The 21,665-nt window shown below is 42.6% G+C and overlaps 1 protein-coding gene across 1 annotated transcript in view; it reads left to right on the top strand.

Moving 5' to 3' along the window:
- The window catches only part of LOC126198907 (protein transport protein Sec61 subunit alpha-like), an 83,628-nt gene that overhangs the window by 39,742 nt on the left and 22,221 nt on the right, over positions 1-21,665 (top strand). The window contains exon 2 of the mRNA XM_049935534.1: positions 10,824-11,106. Within this exon, the coding sequence (XP_049791491.1) occupies positions 10,824-11,106 (283 nt within the window). The remainder of the gene's footprint in view (positions 1-10,823; positions 11,107-21,665) is intronic.

Below are 21,665 nucleotides of genomic sequence, written 5' to 3'. Positions count from 1 at the left end.
TGAAGCCAACACCTTTCTCAACACAGACTTTCCTAGTAGATCAATGATCTCGTTTTGAATATCGTGGGACGTCCACTTGTACCCCGAAACCCCTACCCAAACTCAGGTATGTCACTCTTCCGGAGTTCCAACAATTGAAAAAAAATTGAGTTTACATCCTTGTGCCCTCTAATTGCTAGTGTTTGTCGGCATAGAGATTGCTTGGTAGTAAAAATTGTCTCAAGAGCTAAACGGCCTTTCTTCGTATCATTATCTAACTGTTAATTCAATTGGGAGGCCACACTTCAGTTAGTGATAGAATTTACTTTCAGAACACCTTCTTTATGCGCAAACGTATTTTCATGAAGACGGAATTTTTGAAGAGCCTTTTTCCAGTTAGGAAACCCTATGAAAGTAAATGCATCTTTTTTTTGTGAAGAAAATTGTAATAGATTTTTAGCATCTGCCTCTTTGCGTGTTTTGCAGAAAACGTTTTCGGTAGATGCTTCATATTCTAGCCATGTGTATTTGATCAACCAAGACTTCTGAAATGATCTTCCCTTACCGGGTTGTCCAGGTTTCGGCTGTGAACGTTTCTCACCTGAAAACGACGAAGCAATTGACGACACAATTGTTAGAGGTTGACTTGCAGTATCATCAACTTGCGCTCCTTTTTGATAACAAATTTTTCCATTGCAAACCAAATTCACAATACACTAAGAGACTAAAATAAATGAATAAAATTTAGTCATATAAAATAGTCCACTAGACATTACAGTCGGAACACTGAACACGTCTGCAGCATGCACTGAACGAAACTATCCACACTGAATGACTGTGATAGCAGTAGGCTTTATACAGCCGCTACGTCGTTATATCTCGAAGCTTCAAGGCGACGCGAGGCGGAGGGTTCCAGGCGCTTCTGCTCCAGTCATTTTGATGTCGCTGCGGCCTCAGCGCTGGCCCGCCGGCGCCAGACTTTACCGCAAAGTTGGCGCACCGGGACAAATTCTAAGTGAATGCCGGACATTTGCCACGCCGGACTTTTGCCACACTTGCCCCTTCGGCAAGTAGCTTGAGAAGCGATCCCTCAGGTAAGGGACGCCCTTCCTCGTACTTCTTCTGTCCGCATTCAGACCGCCGTCTCCACATCTTACTCGATACAACCAGTACGTAAGGGACCTTCTTGTTCGACATCTTGGCGAAATACAGTTTTTCTTTTCCGAAATCGAAATATTTATAACTTTTGGGAAACGAAAGCAATACCGACAATTATGTCAGTATGTAATTAGTTCTGGTAAGTATAAATATAGATGCCTCTGTCTGTACGGTAGCTCCCTTTCACGCTTACTGATTGCGATAGAAACATTACATCGCCACGGGAGCAACAAGAAAGGAACAATGTGAAGAGAATGCGAATGTACGCTAATCATTTGTTTTTGATCACTGCATTTGTTTGTTGTTGTTGTGGTCTCCAGTCCTGAGACTGGTTTGATGCAGCTCTCCATGCTACTCTATCCTGTGCAAGCTTCTTCATCTCCCAGTACCTACTGCAACCTACATCCTTCTGAATCTGCTTAGTGTATTCATCTCTTGGTCTCCCTCTACGATTTTTACCCTCCACGCTGCCCTCCAATGCTAAACTGGTGATCCCTTGATGCCTCAAGACATGTCCTACCAACCGATACCTTCTTCTAGTCAAGTTGTGCCACAAACTTCTCTTCTCCCCAATCCTACTCAATACCTCATTAGTTACGTGATCTACCCACCTTATCTTCAGCATTCTTCTGTAGCACCACATTTCGACAGCTTCTATTCTCTTCTTGTCCAAACTGGTTATCGTCCATGTTTCACTTCCATACATGGCTACACTCCATACAAATACTTTCAGAAACTACTTCCTGACACTTAAATCTGTACTCGATGTTAACAAATTTCTCTTCTTCAGAAACGATTTCCTTGCCATTGCCAGTCTACATTTTATATCCTCTCTACTTCGACCATCATCAGTTATTTTACTCCCTAAATAGCAAAACTCCTTTACTACTTTAAGTGTCTCATTTCCTAATCTAATCCCCTCAGCATCACCCGATTTAATTTGACTACATTCCATTATCCTCGTTTTGCTTTTGTTGATGTTCATCTTATATCCTCCTTTCAAGACACTGTCCATTCCGTTGAACTGCTCTTCCAAGACCTTTGCTGTCTCTGACAGAATTACAATGTCATCGGCGAACCTCCAAGTTTTTACTTCTCCATGAATTTTAATACCTACTCCGAATTTTCTTTTGTTTCCTTTACTGCTTGCTCAATATACAGATTGAATAACATCGGGAAGAGGCTACAACGCTGTCTCACTCCTTTCCCAACCACTGCTTCCCTTTCATGCCCCTCGACTCTTATAACTGCCATCTGGTTTCTGTACAAATTGTAAATAGCCTTTCGCTCCCTGTATTTTACCCCTGACACCTTCAGAATTTGAAAGAGTATTCCAGTTAACGCTGTCAAAAGCTTTCTCTAAGTCTACAAATGCTAGAAACGTAGGTTTGCCTTTTCTTAATCTTTCTTCTAAGATAAGTCGTAAGGTTAGTATTGCCTCACGTGTTCAAACATTTCTACGGAATCCAAACTGATATTCCCCGAGGTCCGCTTCTACCAGTTTTTCCATTCGTCTGTAAAGAATTCGCGTTAGTATTTTGCAGCTGTGACTTATTAAACTGATAGTTCGGTAATTTTCACATCTGTCAACACCTGCTTTCTTTGGGATTGGAATTATTATATTCTTCTTGAAGTCTGTGGGTATTTCGCCTGTCTCATACATCTTGCTCACCAGATGGTAGAGTTTCGTCATGACTGGCTCTCCCAAGGCCATCAGTAGTTCTAATGGAATGTTGTCTACTCCCGGGGCCTTATTTCGACTCAGGTCTTTCAGTGCTCTGTCAAACTCTTCACGCAGTATCTTATCTCCCATTTCATCTTCATCTACATCCTCTTCCATTTCCATAATATTGTCCTCAAGTACATCGCCCTTGTATAAACCCTCTATATACTCCTTCCACCTTTCTGCCTTCCCTTCTTTGCTTAGAACTGGGTTGCCGTCTGTGCTCTTGATATTCATACAAGTGGTTCTTTTCTCTCCAAAGGTCTCTTTAATTTTCCTGTAGGCAGTATCTATCTTACCCCTAGTGAGACAAGCCTCTACATCCTTACATTTGTCCTCTAGCCATCCCTGCTTAGCCATTTTGCACTTCCTGTCGATCTCATTTTTGAGACGTTTGTAGTCCTTTTTGCCTGCTTCATTTACTGCATTTTTATATTTTCTCCTTTCATCAATTAAATTCAATATTTCTTCTGTTACCCAAGGATTTCTACTAGTCCTCGTCTTTTTACCTACTTGATCCTCTACTGCCTTCACTACTTCATCCCTCAAAGCTACCCATTCTTCTTCTACTGTATTTCTTTCCCCCATTCCTGTCAATTGTTCCCTTATACTCTCCCTGAAACACTCTACAACCTCTGGTTCTTTCAGTTTATCCAGGTCCCATCTCCTTAAATTCCCACCTTTTTGCAGTTTCTTCAGTTTCAATCTGCAGTTCATAACCAATAGATTGTGGTCAGAATCCACATCTGCCCCTGGAAATGTCTTACAGTTTAAAACCTGGTTCCTAAATCTTTGTCTTACCATTATATAATCTATCTGATACCTTTTAGTATCTCCAGGATTCTTCCAGGTATACAACCTTCTTTTATGATTCTTGAACCAAGTGTTAGCTATGATTAAGTTATGCTCTGTGCAAAATTCTACCAGACGGCTTCCTCTTTCATTTCTTTCCCCAAATCCATTTGTGCCAACTTTAATTACTACAACTGCACACCCAGAAGACAATAAGGAAAGAAGAAATGGGTATGTGAATGTTTGAAAAGAAGAACGACATACTCCATATTAATTTGTTCTCTAAAATCCGATATCCCTTGCAGCGAAACATTAGTTAATAAGGTGGAGCGGGACAATGTTCAAAACATGACTGAAAATACGTTCACTAAATAGAGATAAGAACATCTATGATTGACATGTCATCTAAAGTCGTCGAACAATTTTAAAAGGTTAGAAAAAACAACTTACGTTGTTGTTCTACATTGTTTAGCTCTGGTATTTACAGGGTCACAGAAAGCATCCTAGGTTTTGGAGGGAAAGCCGTAATTGTAATGATCTGCGCAACAGAAACAAGAAGCACAACTTAAGGAAAAATAATGTAATGTGTGTTCCAGCTCACAAGCGACATTGAAGTAGATAGTTCCTGTGACTTAGTATCGGCAGAAGTTATATTCGACAACCGGAATAAATTAATAACTGACTCCATTTACCGAGCCCCGGTCTCAGATGAAACAGTTGCTGAACAGTTCAAAGAAAACTTGAGTCTCATCACAAATAGGTACACCACTCATACAATTATAGTTGGCAGTGACTTCAATCTACCTTCCGTATATTGATAAAAATACTTTTTCAGACACTAGAAAACAACTTCCGTAATTGTTCTAAATGCTTTTTTAAAAGTTATTTTGAACAATTAGTTCACGAGGCCATTCAAATTGTAAATGGTTACGAAAACACACTTGACCTCTTAGCCACAAATAATCCTGAGCATAACGACGGATACAGGGATTAGTGAACACACAATCGTAGCGAGGTTCAATTCCGTAACAAAAGAAATTCACCAAAACTAAACGAGAAATACATGTTTTATAAAAGCAGCAAAAAATTCGGTTGGCGTCTTTCTAAGAGACAGTCTCCAATCCTTCCAAACTATGTTAGCGAAGACCATATGTGGCTTAAGTTCAAAGAAATAGTATCACAGGACTCGAGAGATTCATACCAAATAAATTAATAAGATACGGAACTAATCCCCCATAGTACACAAAACAGGACAGAAAGCTGCTACAGGAGCACCGAATAAGGCACGTATAATTTAGACGAAAGCAAAATCTCCAAGATTGGCGAAGTTTTACTGAGGCTCGAAATTTGGTGCGGATTTCAGTGCGAGATGTATTTAATAGTTTCCACAACGGAATGTGGCGGGTCGAGCGGGATTAGCCGAGCGGTTTTGGGCGCTGCAGTCGTGGATTGTGCGGCTTTTCCCGGCGGAGGTTCGAATCCTCCCTCGGGGAATGAGTGTGTGTGTGTGTGTGTGTGTGTGTGTTTGTCCGTAGGATAATTTAGGTTAAGTAGTGTGTAAGCTTAGGGACTGATGACCTTAGCAGTTAAGGCCCATAAGATTTCACACACATTTGAACATTTTTGAATGTGGCGGAAAATCCAAAGAGATTCTGGTCCTATGTTAAGTAAACCAACGGAAAGGCTCAGTAAGTACCTTTACTGCGTGTCAGTGACGGTAATGTTGCTGATGACAGTGCCACTAAAGTGAAGTTACTAAATGCAGTTCCAGGGGTCGGGCGGCGGGTGAGGAGGAGGGGGAGACAACGGACCCAATCCTTCGGAGCAGGTAAAATCTTGGCAGATGTCCGGCGTAGCAAATGCACGTCGTGGCAAATGTCCGCACACCATTCTAACAAGGGAACCTCCCCATCGCACCCCCCTCAGATTTAGTTATAAGTTGGCATAGTGGATAGGCCTTAAAAACGGAACACAGATCAATCAAGAAAACAGGAAGAAGTTGTGTGGAACTATGAAAAAAATAAGCAAAATATACAAACTGAGTAGTCCATGCGCAAGATATGCAACATCAAGGAAAGTGTAAGCTAAGGAGCGCCGTGGTCCCGTGGTTAGCGTGGGCAGATGCGGAACGAAAGGTCCTGGGTTCAAATCCTCCCTCGAGTGAAAAGTTTACTTTTTATCTTCGCAAAGTTATGATCTGTCCATTTGTTCAGTGATGTCTCTATTCACTGTAATAAGTTTAGTGTCTGTGTTTTGCGGCCGCACCGCAAAACCGTGCGATTAGTAGACGAAAGGACGTGCCTCTCCAATGGGAACTGAAAACATTTGATCGCAAGGTCATAGGTCAACCGATTCCTCCAGAGGAAAACACGTCTGATATATCCTATACGACTCTGGTGACGGCATGTGCGTCACATGACAGGAATATGTTGTTGACCCACCTAACTTGTACACTTCGCGAATGGATAAAAAGATTCTTCTACCTTGCCCGATTTAGGTTTTCTTGTGGATGTGATAATCACTCCCAAAAAAGTGATGAAAACATAACGGACGGACAGATAATAATTGTCTGAAAATAAAAAATTAGAACTTTTCACTCGAGGTAATACTTGAACCAAGGACCTCTCGTTCCGCAGTCGCTCACGCTAACCACGGGACCGCGGCGTTCCTTAGCTTACACTCTCCTTGATTTTGCCTGTCTTGCGCATGGACTACTCAGTTCGTATATTTTGCTTATTTTTTTCTTAGTTCCACACAATTTCTTCCTGTTTTCTCGATTGATCTGTTTCGTTTTTCAAGGCCTATCCACTGTGCCAACTTATAACTAAATCTGAGGGGGGTGCGATGGGGAGGTTCCCTTGTGTTACCGCAGCACCGTAACACTATCATGATTCACGCCACTCGTTTTCAGGTAATCTGCTTACTACCGTAATAATTGTTTGAACTCATTACTGAATGTATTTTAAAAGGTAACTATCGTCAAAAAAGGAAAATAAAAAAATCAACATAAGTTTGTGATTTTACAAAGCATAATATAACTAATAATTTTCCTAAATTATTGGGGGGGGGGGGGGCGGTCTGCTCCTCCCAACTAATTTTTGAGGGGACTTGGGCCCCCTCAGGCCCCATAGAGCCGGCGCCTGTCCTCAGAATGGGTGCGGAGGTCCTTATGCAGCAACATTCAGTGAATGGTCTTTGAGGAGGCACTGTTGTTGGCAGTCCCTTGTTTCATCTGGGAGGTCAGTTGTTCCACGGTTGCACATTTGTTCATCCATACACATCTCAAAATCTCCATTATTTTCCGTCCCCCCCCCCCCCACGATGCGTATTATGTATCCTCATCTACATCTACATTCATACTCCGCAAGCCACCCAACGGTGTGTGGCGGAGGGCACCTTACGTGCCACTGTCATTACCTCCCTTTCCTGTTCCAGTCGCGTATGGTTCGCGGGAAGAACGACTGTCTGAAAGCCTCCGTGCGCGTTCGAATCTCTCTAATTTTACATTCGTGATCTCCTCGGGAGGTATAAGTAGGGGGAAGCAATATACTCGATACCTCATCCAGAAACGCACCCTCTCGAAACCTGGTGAGCAAGCTACACCGCGATGCAGAGCACCTCTCTTGCAGAGTCTGCCACTTGAGTTTGCTAAACATCTCCGTAACGCTATCACGCTTACCAATAACCCTGTGACGAAACGCGCCGCTCTTCTTTGGATCTTCTCTATCTCCTCCGTCAACCCGATCTGGTACGGATCCCACACTGATGAGCAATACTCAAGTATAGGTCGAACGAGTGTTTTGTAAGCCACCTCCTTTGTTGCTGGACTACATTTTCTAAGCACTCTCCCAATGAATCTCAACCTGGTACCCGCCTTACCAACAATTAATTTTATATGATCATTCCACTTCAAATCGTTCCGCACGCTTACTCCCAGATATTTTACAGAAGTAACTGCTACCAGTGTTTGTTCCGCTATCATATAATCATACAATAAAGGATCCTTCTTTCTATGTATTCGCAAAACATTACATTTGTCTATGTTAAGGGACAGTTGCCACTCCCTGCACCAAGTGCCTATCCGCTGCAGATCTTCCTGCATTTCGCTACAATTTTCTAATGCTGCAACTTCTCTGTATACTACAGCATCATCCGCGAAAAGCCGCATGGAACTTGCGACACTATCTACTAGGTCATTTATATATATTGTGAAAAGCAATGGTCCCATAACACTCCCCTGTGGCACGCCAGAGGTTACCTTAACGTCTGTAGACGTCTCTCCATTGATAACAACATGCTGTGTTCTGTTTGCTAAAAACTCTTCAATCCAGCCACACAGCTGGTCTGATATTCCGTAGGCTCTTACTTTATCAGGCGACAGTGCGGAACTGTATCGAACGCCTTCCGGAAGTCAAGAAAAATAGCATCTACCTGGGAGCCTGTATCTAATATTTTCTGGGTCTCATGAACAAATAAAGCGAGTTGGGTCTCACACGATCGCTGTTTCCGGAATCCATGTTGATTCCTACATAGTAGATTCTGGGTTTCCAAAAACGACATGATACTCGAGCAAAAAACATGTTCTAAAATTCTACAACAGATCGACGTCAGAGATAAAGGTCTATAGTTTTGCGCATCTGCTCGACGACCCTTCTTGAAGATTGGGACTACCTGTGCTCTTTTCCAATCATTTGGAACCCTCCGTTCCTCTAGAGACTTGCGGTACACGGCTGTTAGAAGGGGGGCAAGTTCTTTTGCGTACTCTGTGTAGAATCGAATTGGTGTCCCGTCAGGTCCAGTGTACTTTCCTCTGTTGAGTGATTCCAGTTGCTTTTCTATTCCTTGGACACTTATTTCGATGTCAGCCATTTTTTCGTTTGTGCGAGGATTTAGAGAAGGAACTGCAGTGCGGTCTTCCTCTGTGAAACAGCTTTGGAAAAAGGTGTTTAGTATTTCAGCTTTACGCGTGTCATCCTCTGTTTCAATGCCATCATCATCCCGGAGTGTCTGGATATGCTGTTTCGAGCCACTTACTGATTTAACGTAAGACCAGAACTTCCTAGGATTTTCTGTTAAGTCTGTACATAGAATTTTACTTTCGAATTCACTGAACGCTTCTCGCATAGCCCTCCTTACGCTAACTTTGACATCGCTTAGCTTCTGTTTGTCTGAGAGGTTTTGGCTGCGTTTAAACTTGGAGTGAAGCTCTCTTTGCTTTCGCAGTAGTTTCCTAACTTTGTTGTTGTACCACGATGGGTTTTTCCCGTCCCTCACAGTTTTACTCGGCACGTACCTGTCTAAAACGCATTTTACGATTGCCTTGAACTTTTTCCATAAACACTCAACATTGTCAGTGTCGGAACAGAAATTTTCGTTTTGATCTGTTAGGTAGTCTGAAATCTGCCTTCTATTACTCTTGCTAAACAGATAAACCTTCCTCCCTTTTTTTATATTCCTATTAACTTCCATATTCAGTGCTGCCACCTACCATCTATGAGTGGTTATTCCTCGTTGACGTTGAACATGGTCGTTGGTCACGTTAATGTGACTGGACCGAGTATATTCTTTTAAAATGACTCCATAATTTTCATTGCTTTGAAATAATTCCTGACAGAATTTGGTCTCCTCTTCGTGTATCTAATGACAGCTGTGGAGCCGATTCTCAATAGGGGGAAGGAATATGGTTAAATATTTTATTTGGATGTTAGTCGAAGCAGGCGAGGAAATTGAAAATACAGGAGGAGACTGAAGTATGTTAAAATTACTTTTGGTGCGAATCAATGAAATGAAAATTAAACATATTGTCGAGGAAATTACAGTATTTGCAAGAAACAGGCGGAGATGATGAAACTGGAAAATCAAAATAGACAAGTTCATGCTACAACGGTTTTTTATCCTTTGATTGCCAGTGGTTTCTGCTTGAAACCACCATTTTATAAATTTTTTTAAGTACCAGCGTCTTCCTTATGAAATCACCGACGCTATTGTAAGCCAGAGACTTCTAGTGCTGCACTAAGGTACTTGTATGAATGTAGTGCCTTGTCGCAGTCACAGCATTGTAGGCGACAATCGGCGTGGAGAATGGAGAATGTACTACGTGATTATAGGAGATCGTGAGAGGCTTTTTTTTCTTTTTTTTTTTGCAATATTGAGGTGATCATTGACAGTGACATATAAAGTTATTGTAACGTAAACTTGAGTTTGTACTACTGTTGTTATGAGAGGTTTTCAATTGAAACCACTGGAGCAGTACGTACTTTTGATATAAATGTATTAAATTTTAGATCCATTTTTGCTTATTATTTAGGAATATAATTTGTTTTAGGCATTATGAGTTCATGGAAGTTTCGAGGTGTGGGATTGTGTCTAGGAAAAACGTGAAATTACTTTCAAATATCTCATAAGATGGATGGTTCAAAACCGAATGTCCCAGTGGTTCCAAAGTAAAATCACCACTTTGAAACAAATGATTTTTTACTTTTTGTCATTTTCTTCTTGTATTCGTTGCTTACTATGATGATAAAGGTCAATTTTGTGAAAAAAAATTAAAATTGTTTTTTTTTTAAATATTGCTAGAACTTAAAAGGTTAAAGTACGGAATGAAATCATAGGGAATTCCAAACTTATGATTGTATTACGGCTGGCAACCAACATAGTTCCTGTACTTTTCATAATAAGGCTGCACAGTTATATAGCACGATTTACGTCTTAGAGATCTGCAAGTGAAAAGACAGTTGATGATATCGTCTCCTGTGTTATCAAAGAAATTTTCTTATATTTGTTGAACTTTTCTTTCACCTAAGCAAATATATATGAGGTAAGACACCTTAGACATTCAAATGCGAAACACTGATCGAAGTTCCTCAAGTAGACTTATGTATGTCGGTTTATTTCAAGGAAGGCATCATAAACAGTAAAATGGGAAACATTTGTTCAAGTCCCACTAGTAAACTTCGCATGTACAGTGGAACCTGCTCAGAGATTCTCCATCTTCATCTCAGAATAATGTACCAGTAAACAGAGTTAGGCATGAGTTGAAGAGTGGTCTGATTTAAAATTTAGAGACGTACAATGTATGTCAAACCTTTTACCAATGATAGTGGCACACGAAAATTGTATTGTTTTTCTTGCTTGCTTTTTGGTTGTAAATGAAAACTTTTTTTTTTTGCAGGGCTTCCGTGTTAATCTCCCAATTAAATCGGCTCGCTTCCGCGGACAATATAGCACGTACCCCATTAAACTGTTCTACACCTCCAACATGCCAATCATGCTGCAGTCGGCGCTGGTGTCCAACGTCTATTTCATATCGCAAATGCTCGCTTCCAAGTTTGGCGGAAGCCTTTTTGTCGACTTCCTGGGAGTCTGGGAAGAAGTAGAGCCGACCCGGTCCAGCCCAGTAGCTGGTCTGTGCTACTATTTATCGCCGCCAGAAACGTACGAACACGTCCTACAAGGTATGATCACCAAGTGCAAAAAATACAGTTCGTTCTTGTTATTCATATTTTCATATTTTACATAACACAACTTGTTGCCTTTTAGTTTTGGAGGAAAATTAACTGGTAACGATAAATGTCACACAATACACTCAATAGATTCCGAAAAGCTACAATCCATGTATAACAGACATGGACAGAATTGTCTACCATGCGTCATAAAAGCTGGGATATGTTTGCATACATTCATAGTATTAAATTTCCACTATTTTTTAAAATTTCTGTGATACATAAACAGAACGTTTTAGAAAGTATTTTCCTCTATAACTTACGAACTCATAAGTGAAAAGAATATTTAGTTAGAGGGTTAAACATAAAAATGCTACTCTTTCTGCGGTGTTGTGAACATACTTGATTTCATTCTACAATTGATTTAGTTATTTTCTAAAGAGATAGAGTAACGAGATATATTTCTTTAAATAGGGCATTAATGTTTCTATTATTTATATATAAACCAGTGGTGTGCAAATCAATTTAAATCAAATTTCTACCAATTTCTGTTAGGAATCTAGAAACGTTCTAAGTTTCAGAGGTGGATGAAACGTGCTGTACATAATTGGCTGCTTTAGGATGGATGCTCTGATGGAAGAATGTTCATGTGAGTCGTTCAAACTAGTGCCTATTTTTCTGAATGCACAACTCAGAGTGCCCTCTAAATGACCTCCGGATAAGATGTTAAATTGCTTGTGTGATGGAATGACAAGCTTCCTTGATGTGCTGTTGCAATTCATGTTCGGTTACATTGTAGAACGTATTCTTACAATGCTCTATGCAAGGCAGGGTATGAATGCATAAACGATTTTGGTTTGCCATGGATATTGATGTTGAATAAACATGTTGTACACATCTAACGAATACATTGATATGTTGCTCATGCTCGGCAAATGCCACACAATGCCAATGAAGCAGCCATATCTTATGGCGTAAAATATCCTGATCGACAAACTTCACTATTAAGTTGTTAAGTACTGAACAACAACTTCGAGAAGCAAATAGTTTCAAAAGTTGCGGTGGTAATAAATGAAGACTAGCAAGAAGCGAGAAACTGGAAGTACCAGTTTTAGCCGCAGTACACCATATTCTGCATGTTTTATTATGGAAAGCTGCTGCAGTCGCTGGTGTCAGCCGTACATCTGTGTGGTTAATAGTGCATGGACACAACTTCCACCCATACCACCTGTTACTGGCACAGGAGCTTCGTCGAGATTATTTCAGTTGGAGAGTTACTTTCTGCGAATGGGCAATGAATGATTTCACTCTGGACATATTACAAAGTATATTATATTCTCTCGTGAATTCACGTTCACAAATTATGGTGCAGTGAACTTTCGTAATATACATTACTGACACACAGAACTACTGAGATGGGTAATTTATGTTGATTATCAGAAGATGAGAAAAGAAATAAAATCGTTGGCCCACAATAATCCATAGGTATTTTGAGAGGTAGGATGTATAGAACTTCTATCGTCGACAGTTTAGGTCCTCTCCTTGAGAATGTTGGTCTAGACCAGGGGCAGCCAAGAATTCGGCTCATGAGGCGCGCCCTGGCTTGCGTGCCGTAGCTCTCGGCCTGGCTGTGCACTTACCCACCGCCACACTATGCTGTCTGAGCGTGAGAAGGGGAAATGCGAGACACTGAGAAAGCGCTGCATTTACAATGCCAGAAAAAATTAGCATACCCTTTTAGAGGTTGCAGTTCACTCAAGATTTATTGCTAGAACAGTACATACGCAGTACATGAAATGATTACATTTACAGATCAGTAACAAAAGCGGTTCTGAGGTACCAGGTATCGGCCCAAGCTGTGACACCCACATTTGTATGTGGTGTAGCCTCCATGAGCGCAATGCAGGCGCTGATTCTGGTATCCAGTTGATCGTACAGATGATGCATACTGTGCTGGGACGCGTTATGCCATGCCTGCTCGTCTTGATGACGAAGTTCTGTAAGAGTTGTTGGGTGATGATTCGCATGAGTCACTTCTCATCCCATCAAAAACCACACATACTCGGTAGGAGACAAGTCAAGAAATTGTACTGGCCAGCGAAGTTCCTGCATGTCTTGCACAGCACGTTGAGTTTCGTGGACAATGTGTGGGCGATCATTGTCCTGTCGGAACAATACATCACTTACTGCCCTATAAACTCACATGAACCCGTCTGTCGATTATTGTAATTGTTTTCATCTTTCATTTTCAACTGTTTTTAAATTCTTTCTGCATGGAATGTCGTCTAATAGCAGATTTGTGGTACACATCGATTATGCGACCGCATAATACACACTTGCTCATAAATTAAGGATAATTGCAGAATGTGGTACCATACAACGTGGCACTACACAAAACTGGCGCTAATAGCGTAGGCACATAGGGAACACGCACGACACAGATCTGTAAGTCCACGGTATTGATAAGTTGAGAAAACCGTCCTGAAGCACATGTTACAAAACGCCACTGTTTCCTGTGCATGTACCCCGACGTCAATATGAGATATGATCACCATGCACACGTACACAGGCCGCACAACGGGTTAGCATACTCTGGATCAGGTGGTCGAGCAGCTGCTGGGGTATAGCCTCCCATTCTTACACCAGTGCCTGTCGGAGCTCCTGAAGTGTCCTAGGGGTTTGAAGACGTGCAGCGATATATCGAGCGAGAGCATCCCAGACGTGCTCGATGGGATTTAGGTCTGGAGAACAGGCAGACCACTCCATTCGCCTGATATCTTCTATTTCAAGGTACTCCTCCACGATGGCAGCTCGGTGAGTCCGTGCGTTATCATCCATCACGAGGAAGGTGGGACCCACTGCACCCCTGAAAAGGCCGACATACTGGTGAAAAATGACGTCCCGATACATCTGACCTGTTACAGTTCCTCTGTCAAAGACATACAGGGATGCACGTGCACCAATTATAATCCCATCCCCACCATAAAACGACGACCTCCATACAGATCCCTTTCAACGACATTAAGAGGTTCGTATCTGGCTCCTGGTTCACGCCAGATGAAAACCCGCGAGATTCACTGTTCAGACTATACCTGGACTCGTCCGTGAACATAACCTTGGACCACTGTTCCAATGACCCTGTACTGTGTTCTTGACACCAGGCTTTACGGGCTCTCTCGTGACCAGGGGTCAGTTCAATGCACGTTGCAAGTCTCCGGGCGAATAAATCATGTCTGTTTAGTCGTCTGTAGACTGTGTATCTGGAGACAACTGTTCCAGTGGCTGCGGTAAGGTCCCGAGGAAGGCTACCTGCAGTACTCCGTGGCCGTCTGCGGGCACTGATGGCGAGATATCGGTCTTCTTGTGGTGTTGTACACTGTGGACGTCCCGTACTGTAGCGCCTGGACACGTTTCCTGTCTACTGGAATCGTTGCCATAATCGTGAGATCACACTTTGTGGCACACGGAGGGCCCGTGCTACGGCCTGCTGTGTTTGACCAGCCCCCACTCGCCCTAGTATTCTACCCCTCATAACGTCATCACTATGTGTTCTTTGAGCCATTTTCAACACACAGTCACCATAAGCAGGTCTGAAAACGTCTGCACACTTACTCGCTGCACTGTACTCTGTCATACACCAAAACACCTCTCCGTTTGTGGACTGCTGCCAGCGCCGCCGTGCGACGACCGCAGGTCAAATGCACCGCATGGTCATACCCTGAGGTGATTTAAACCCGCATACCGCTCACCAGAGCGTTGTTTCACCATGTATCAGCATTATCCTTAATTTATGAGCATGAGTGTAGATACTGAGAATTCTCATCCCTATCTTTTGTTATTCCCATTCATGTTTAAAGGCTTATGACGATAGATTGCTAGACTGCCACTTCTTGAGCAGGCAGCCACTGGATCTGTGAACGTCCATTAAACAGCGAAGAGTAAACAGCGCTGACACCACGATTCTGCTCAATTGCAGGGAGACGTGCCGACCGAAAAATGGCGTACCGAATTACTAAATAAAATATGTTGCAATACTGGGTACTTCCAAGAAGCAACAAACAAAGACGGGGCAAGCCGAACATCACTCCGCATGCGATCCCCACGTTGGGCTCTCTCGCAGCTGCAGCACATTGGTGACCTAGACCGTTCAGCATGTGATGTGCAAGAATCGAACAATGGATTTACTGTAAGATGATCAGGATGTCGTGATCCTCAGAAGCAGCACACACATTTGCCCAAGTTAACACTTAACAGATTCCTTTTTGTCAATGTATCTAAGGAATTGGGTTTGTCACAGAAATCACACCCTAGGCGTCAAGGAAGATTGTTGCTGCGACACAACAGCAACTTTAAAACTCGTCCACAGGTAGTTTAGAGTGCACATTGTGTTATGCATTCAGAAAACTGGGCAGTAATTTGAACACCTTAACTAAATGAACATTCCTTCCTCAGGAAATCCACCTGAACACAGCCACCTATGTACATACAGCATGATGCATTCACTCCTCAAACATTGAATGTGTAATGTTGTTGCTTTAATTTGCTATGAAAGCGGTACTGATAGACAATAAAAGCGGGTTAAAAGCTGTGAGCTGTCTGGGGAAGTTAACCGTGCATTACTGCGCAACTGTTTCACCAGGTATCCAGTCTAGCTTACCAAATTCCCAACCAGACTAACATTAATTATAATCTTTTAATAGTCATACGACAACCGGCTATATATATATATATATATATATATATATATATATATATATATATATATATATATAAGAATTTAAATAAAAAGAAATAAATCAGTTTATATTTGGAAATTTATTTTAACATTGATCATTGAAATTTCAGCATATTAAACTTGATTCATAACTAAACTGGTGCCTTATTTAGGACTGTGAAAATGTGAGTTTTTAATCTTACGGAACACATCAAATATGGAGCCAAGATTGGGAGACTGCATACAACACTGCATTCATAAAATAACACACAACGAACGTTGAAACATATGCAACCAACCGATTCAATTTTCACCCAAAGAAGTTACGTTCGTAGCGCAATCCTGTCCGTCATGAAATTACCACACACTGGTATACTAAATTCATACTAACTCTCTGTGAAATCTTCCCGAAAAGAATAGCTGAGGGCTACTTTGATGCTTACACCACATGCTTCACGTGGTCAACTTGGTTTACACAAAGAGTGTAACTCCACAATAATTTTGATAATTAAAATAAATTACATCGAAACGCAATTTACTAAAGAAAAACCTCGAACTGGTTACTATCGTCTTGCTATTAACCTGATGGGTCAAACAATTGTATAAGCACGTGGTACTGGTCTCACAAAGTACACCCCACGTGGGTTGAACCTAAAGAAAAAGTTGCTATATTGAAAAACATTGTCAAGACGAGAATTTATAATCTCACGCACATTCGCATTTAAGATTGATGATCTTAGTTAGTTACTGATCAACACGTGGTTCCACTTTACTCACAAAGTAGTGACAAAGCAACTACCGGAAGATATTCTGAACTTCACACGCGAATTACACTGTGTTGCAATTTAAGATAACATTAGATATTTTATAGCTCAACCTGAAATAAAGGTGATTAAATTTTCAGTTAGGCTGAACTTAAGAAATCCATTGTCCTACGGACTTAGCAGACACGCGCTTAGCCGGAGATCTTACCACTTAAGACGCTCGCCGCGGACAGACTGGCCTGCTGGGCTCCTACCGAGCGTGCTTCACAAATACCAACGGAAGTGACCAGAGAGACAGCTTCCTATGCCAACATGACAAGGGACGGACAGGACCATACTAAGAATAGAAACCTCTCTGGTTTTAGAAAGCGTAGCTACCTGTTCCGATGTTGGTCCTACTGTTCTCTAGCAGACAGGCTTGTCTGCTACCCTCAAGCATGCAACTGGAAACACATTTGCTCATTCATCCTCTCACACAGAAGGGAAGGGGGATGACAGTATCTTATCATATACAGTATATAAAAGAAAGCGAATGTAGGTTCCGTATGAGACTGTGTGACATGAATTACATATAAACTGTGTTTTAAAGTGTAGTAGTGTGACAGATCGTTCTTGTTTATGTATAAAAGTAACACGTTTCACTGCTCAGTCTCCTCCCAGATAGCCAGAAACAACGTGTCACTAATTCACCACAAATTGTCTGTTGCCATCCTACACCGAATTCCACCAGCCATAGGATTCCACAAAAACATTGTTTACGATTTTGCTTTCGTGCTGCGTATGTCAATCCCAGTGCTATGCCACCAGATCCATCGCAACATTTATTAGTGGCCACGATCACTAGCAACGTGAGTCTGTTGTCTAAGTGGCCCTTCTCACTACTGATCGTGGCATCTTATTCGATTTTACTACAGGGTATGTCATGACATGGCTAACGACTGTGCCATTACAGAGACTAACAGAGTTTAAAATTTTGTGTGTAAGTATTATATTACCTGTTCGATAACAAGTAAGAGTCACGTATTATATTTTACTTCTCTCTTTTTGTTAGCAAGAATTGCCCCATGCTCTAGTTGTAGTAGAGTGACCATACACGTGAGGTTGTCGTTGGAGATACGCAAATGTCTCATTTCGCCGTTTTTCAGAATTCCACTAACTTTTCATCTTTAGAGATGTCCAATGGAAGCACTTGGTTGTGGGCCGTCCAGAAGTGACAGATGTAGCGGTGTAATGGTGATATTTGCAGAAAATTCTTAACTATTTCGTTTGCAGTAAAGAGCACACAGTTTAACTTTTTTAAGGGATGCCATTTTATGATTACTGTAGTTTTTTGCATCACAGTTCACTGTATTACACTTAATATGGTGTACAATATTAGTTATCACTACCATTCTGCAATTGTGGGAGGTTCATTTCATTACTTCCAGCACACATACCCGACACCCCTATTGACTGGCCCCCAACTATACCGCCATAAACAATATTTTTAATGATATTTGTTAACAATTGATGGAAGCCACCACTGAAATGGCTTCTCATTGTAGTCCCCCGCTATTAGACTGACACCAGACCTGATCTTTCAGCTCTTGCTGACACAATGAAGTCTCTGCATCACTTGTTTCAGCTAATAGCAGCCACAAAAATTTTGTTTTATTTTCTATATTGGGCCAACCTCATCCAGCCCCTAGGTTCTGATGTGGATGGCACCGTGACGCCAGCCCACATTACCCAGGTGCCATGTTGTACACAAAGAAATTAACACTGAAAGTTGTTTAAACACTCAGACACTAATAAAGCAATTATGATGGCAAATTTAAAAAAATTGTTGCAAGGCAACATGTGGCATGGGTTGGTACTAAAGGGAATCCAAGTGGCTATCTAAAGTGAGAGAGAGACTTGCTTGTCTGACTTAAATTTTTGGGGTGGAACATGGGATCGAAGCATGACGAGGAGAATAATAATCTCAGAAAATGCAGCTAACTTTTAAATTTCGTTCAGAAATTCAACTGTAGAAATGACTTCCCTAGCGAAGGTACCTCCACACTAATAACCAAGTCCTTCTGCTGCACTAGCAGCAAGAGTTCGGCACAAGAACTGTGCCCTGGCACAAGTGTGATAGCGCTGAGTCTCGCTGCTCACTTACCCCACTGCCACACCTCGCTGTCTGAGAGTTTGGGGGGGGGGGGGGTTACAAGGGGAAGGGGAAACTGTGACTGGGCGCTGCAGACAACTTGATTTCACATTCCTCAACCTCATTGATTACAAACAAAACAAATTTTCGGTATTATTTAATTCCTTTCGCGCTGAAGACATAATATAATTTTTATCTGGTACGAACTGTCGACATACGTAGAGATGCCGACAGTTTCACAGATTTTCGCACTCAGTTTGCCACGTAATCGTGACTTATTTAGTTTCATAATCCAAAAAGGGCTTTCACACAAATATGTCGATCGAAATTTTGTCGCACTTTTGCAGCCTCATTAAGGGGAAATGGAAACTCTACTTGACGTTCTGGACAGTTTTAACGTAAAAGGATTTGCCATTGAAATGACAATTGCCTTGCAGGTCAATCGGTTACATTTGCATATGCACAGGAGCGCTTTCAACTAAGACGACAAACGGACTCCAAAACAAATAGAAAACAAATGTAAGATTGAAAGTGTTCTCAAAACGCTTAGGAAACTATCCTTGTAATTCTTTCAAGGCCACAATGAATTCTTCATACCTTGCGTTTTCGTTACTGGCCGTGAGAATAGGTGACTGGAATGTGTTTGTCAGATTGCGGCCCTTCTACACTCCTGGAAATTGAAATAAGAACACCGTGAATTCATTGTCCCAGGAAGGGGAAACTTTGACACATTCCTGGGGTCAGATACATCACATGATCACACTGACAGAACCACAGGCACATAGACACAGGCAACAGAGCATGCACAATGTCGGCACTAGTACAGTGTATATCCACCTTTCGCAGCAATGCAGGCTGCTATTCTCCCATGGAGACGATCGTAGAGATGCTGGATGTAGTCCTGTGGAACGGCTTGCCATGCCATTTCCACCTGGCGCCTCAGTTGGACCAGCGTTCGTGCTGGACGTGCAGACCGCGTGAGACGACGCTTCATCCAGTCCCAAACATGCTCAATGGGGGTCAGATCCGGAGATCTTGCTGGCCAGGGTAGTTGACTTACACCTTCTAGAGCACGTTGGGTGGCACGGGATACATGCGGACGTGCATTGTCCTGTTGGAACAGCAAGTTCCCTTGCCGGTCTAGGAATGGTAGAACGATGGGTTCGATGACGGTTTGGATGTACCGTGCACTATTCAGTGTCCCCTCGACGATCACCAGTGGTGTACGGCCAGTGTAGGAGATCGCTCCCCACACCATGATGCCGGGTGTTGGCCCTGTGTGCCTCGGTCGTATGCAGTCCTGATTGTGGCGCTCACCTGCACGGCGCCAAACACGCATACAACCATCATTGGCACCAAGGCAGAAGCGACTCTCATCGCTGAAGACGACACGTCTCCATTCGTCCCTCCATTCACGTCTGTCGCGACACCACTGGAGGCGGGCTGCACGATGTTGGGGCGTGAGCGGAAGACGGCCTAACGGTGTGCGGGACCGTAGCCCAGCTTCATGGAGACGGTTGCGAATGGTCCTCGCCGATACCCCAGGAGCAACAGTGTCCCTAATTTGCTGGGAAGTGGCGGTGCGGTCCCCTACGGCACTGCGTAGGATCCTACGGTCTTGGCGTGCATCCGTGCGTCGCTGCGGTCCGGTCCCAGGTCGACGGGCACGTGCACCTTCCGCCGACCACTGGCGACAACATCGATGTACTGTGGAGACCTCACGCCCCACGTGTTGAGCAATTCGGCGGTACGTCCACCCGGCCTCCCGCATGCCCACTATACGCCCTCGCTCAAAGTCCGTCAACTGCACATACGGTTCACGTCCACGCTGTCGCGGCATGCTACCAGTGTTAAAGACTGCGATGGAGCTCCGTATGCCACGGCAAACTGGCTGACACTGACGGCGGCGGTGCACAAATGCTGCGCAGCTAGCGCCATTCGACGGCCAACACCGCGGTTCCTGGTGTGTCCGCTGTGCCGTGCGTGTGATCATTGCTTGTACAGCCCTCTCGCAATGTCCGGAGCAAGTATGGTGGGTCTGACACACCGGTGTCAATGTGTTCTTTTTTCCATTTCCAGGAGTGTATAACGTGATTTTCCTTTTAAATGCGTTCCCATCAAACGAGAAAGTTGTTTTCTCACCTTACATTGTTTTACTGGGCAGTGTGCAGCCAAGTCCATTTAAAATGGGAGGTCCGCAATCCATTATGGATGTTCTAATTTTCGTTCCTGCACTCCCTTTTCCTTCATAAACTCAACAATAGCTAGCTTTAAATCGAAAAATCGTTCCAGGCACACCCCTTGACTTAACAAACGTACTTTGCAATGATACAGGAAGTTCCCATACTCGTCGTTCAGTTCCATCTGCAACTGACAGTGGAATAATGAGTAAGACTTCAGAAATTTTAATATTCTTCACGTGCTGCATGCCTGCAAATTTAGCGTGAAGTTCTCCTTGATATTCTGAGCAAAGGAGCCCGTCTGTCCATTTTCGTAATTTTTTGTCTTTCATTGTTAACTAAATCTTTAAATTCCTTCTGCATGGTACTGTAAGACCGTTTCATAACAAATTTGCAGCACGCATCACTTATGCGAGTGCATAACAGATTCTGAGAATACTCGTCCCTTTCTTCTGTCATTCACATTTATTTTTAAAGGCTTACGACGTTAGATCGTTAGACGGCCTCGTTTTGTGTAGACTTTTACAGGACCCGTGGACGTCTATCATACCACGAACAAATAACGGCGACACCACGATTCTATCGAACTGAAGAGAGTTGTGCCAATCGAAAAATGCCACATCGCAATGCTAAATAAAATGTCGCACTGTATGTTTCATTAAACTCACGCAGCTTTCCCTGCAGCTATCTAAAATCTATCCAGAGGCTCTAGCCCTTAACTCCTGTTGTTTCTTTCGCTACTGCTTCCAGTGTCTTAACTCCGTACTCATTACTTACTCACT

The sequence above is a fragment of the Schistocerca nitens genome, chromosome 8 (assembly GCF_023898315.1).
Source record: "Schistocerca nitens isolate TAMUIC-IGC-003100 chromosome 8, iqSchNite1.1, whole genome shotgun sequence".
Classification (NCBI taxonomy): domain Eukaryota; kingdom Metazoa; phylum Arthropoda; class Insecta; order Orthoptera; family Acrididae; genus Schistocerca; species Schistocerca nitens.
The sequence above is the reverse complement of the archived record's forward strand: the minus strand, read 5'-3'. Positions and strand labels throughout refer to the sequence as shown.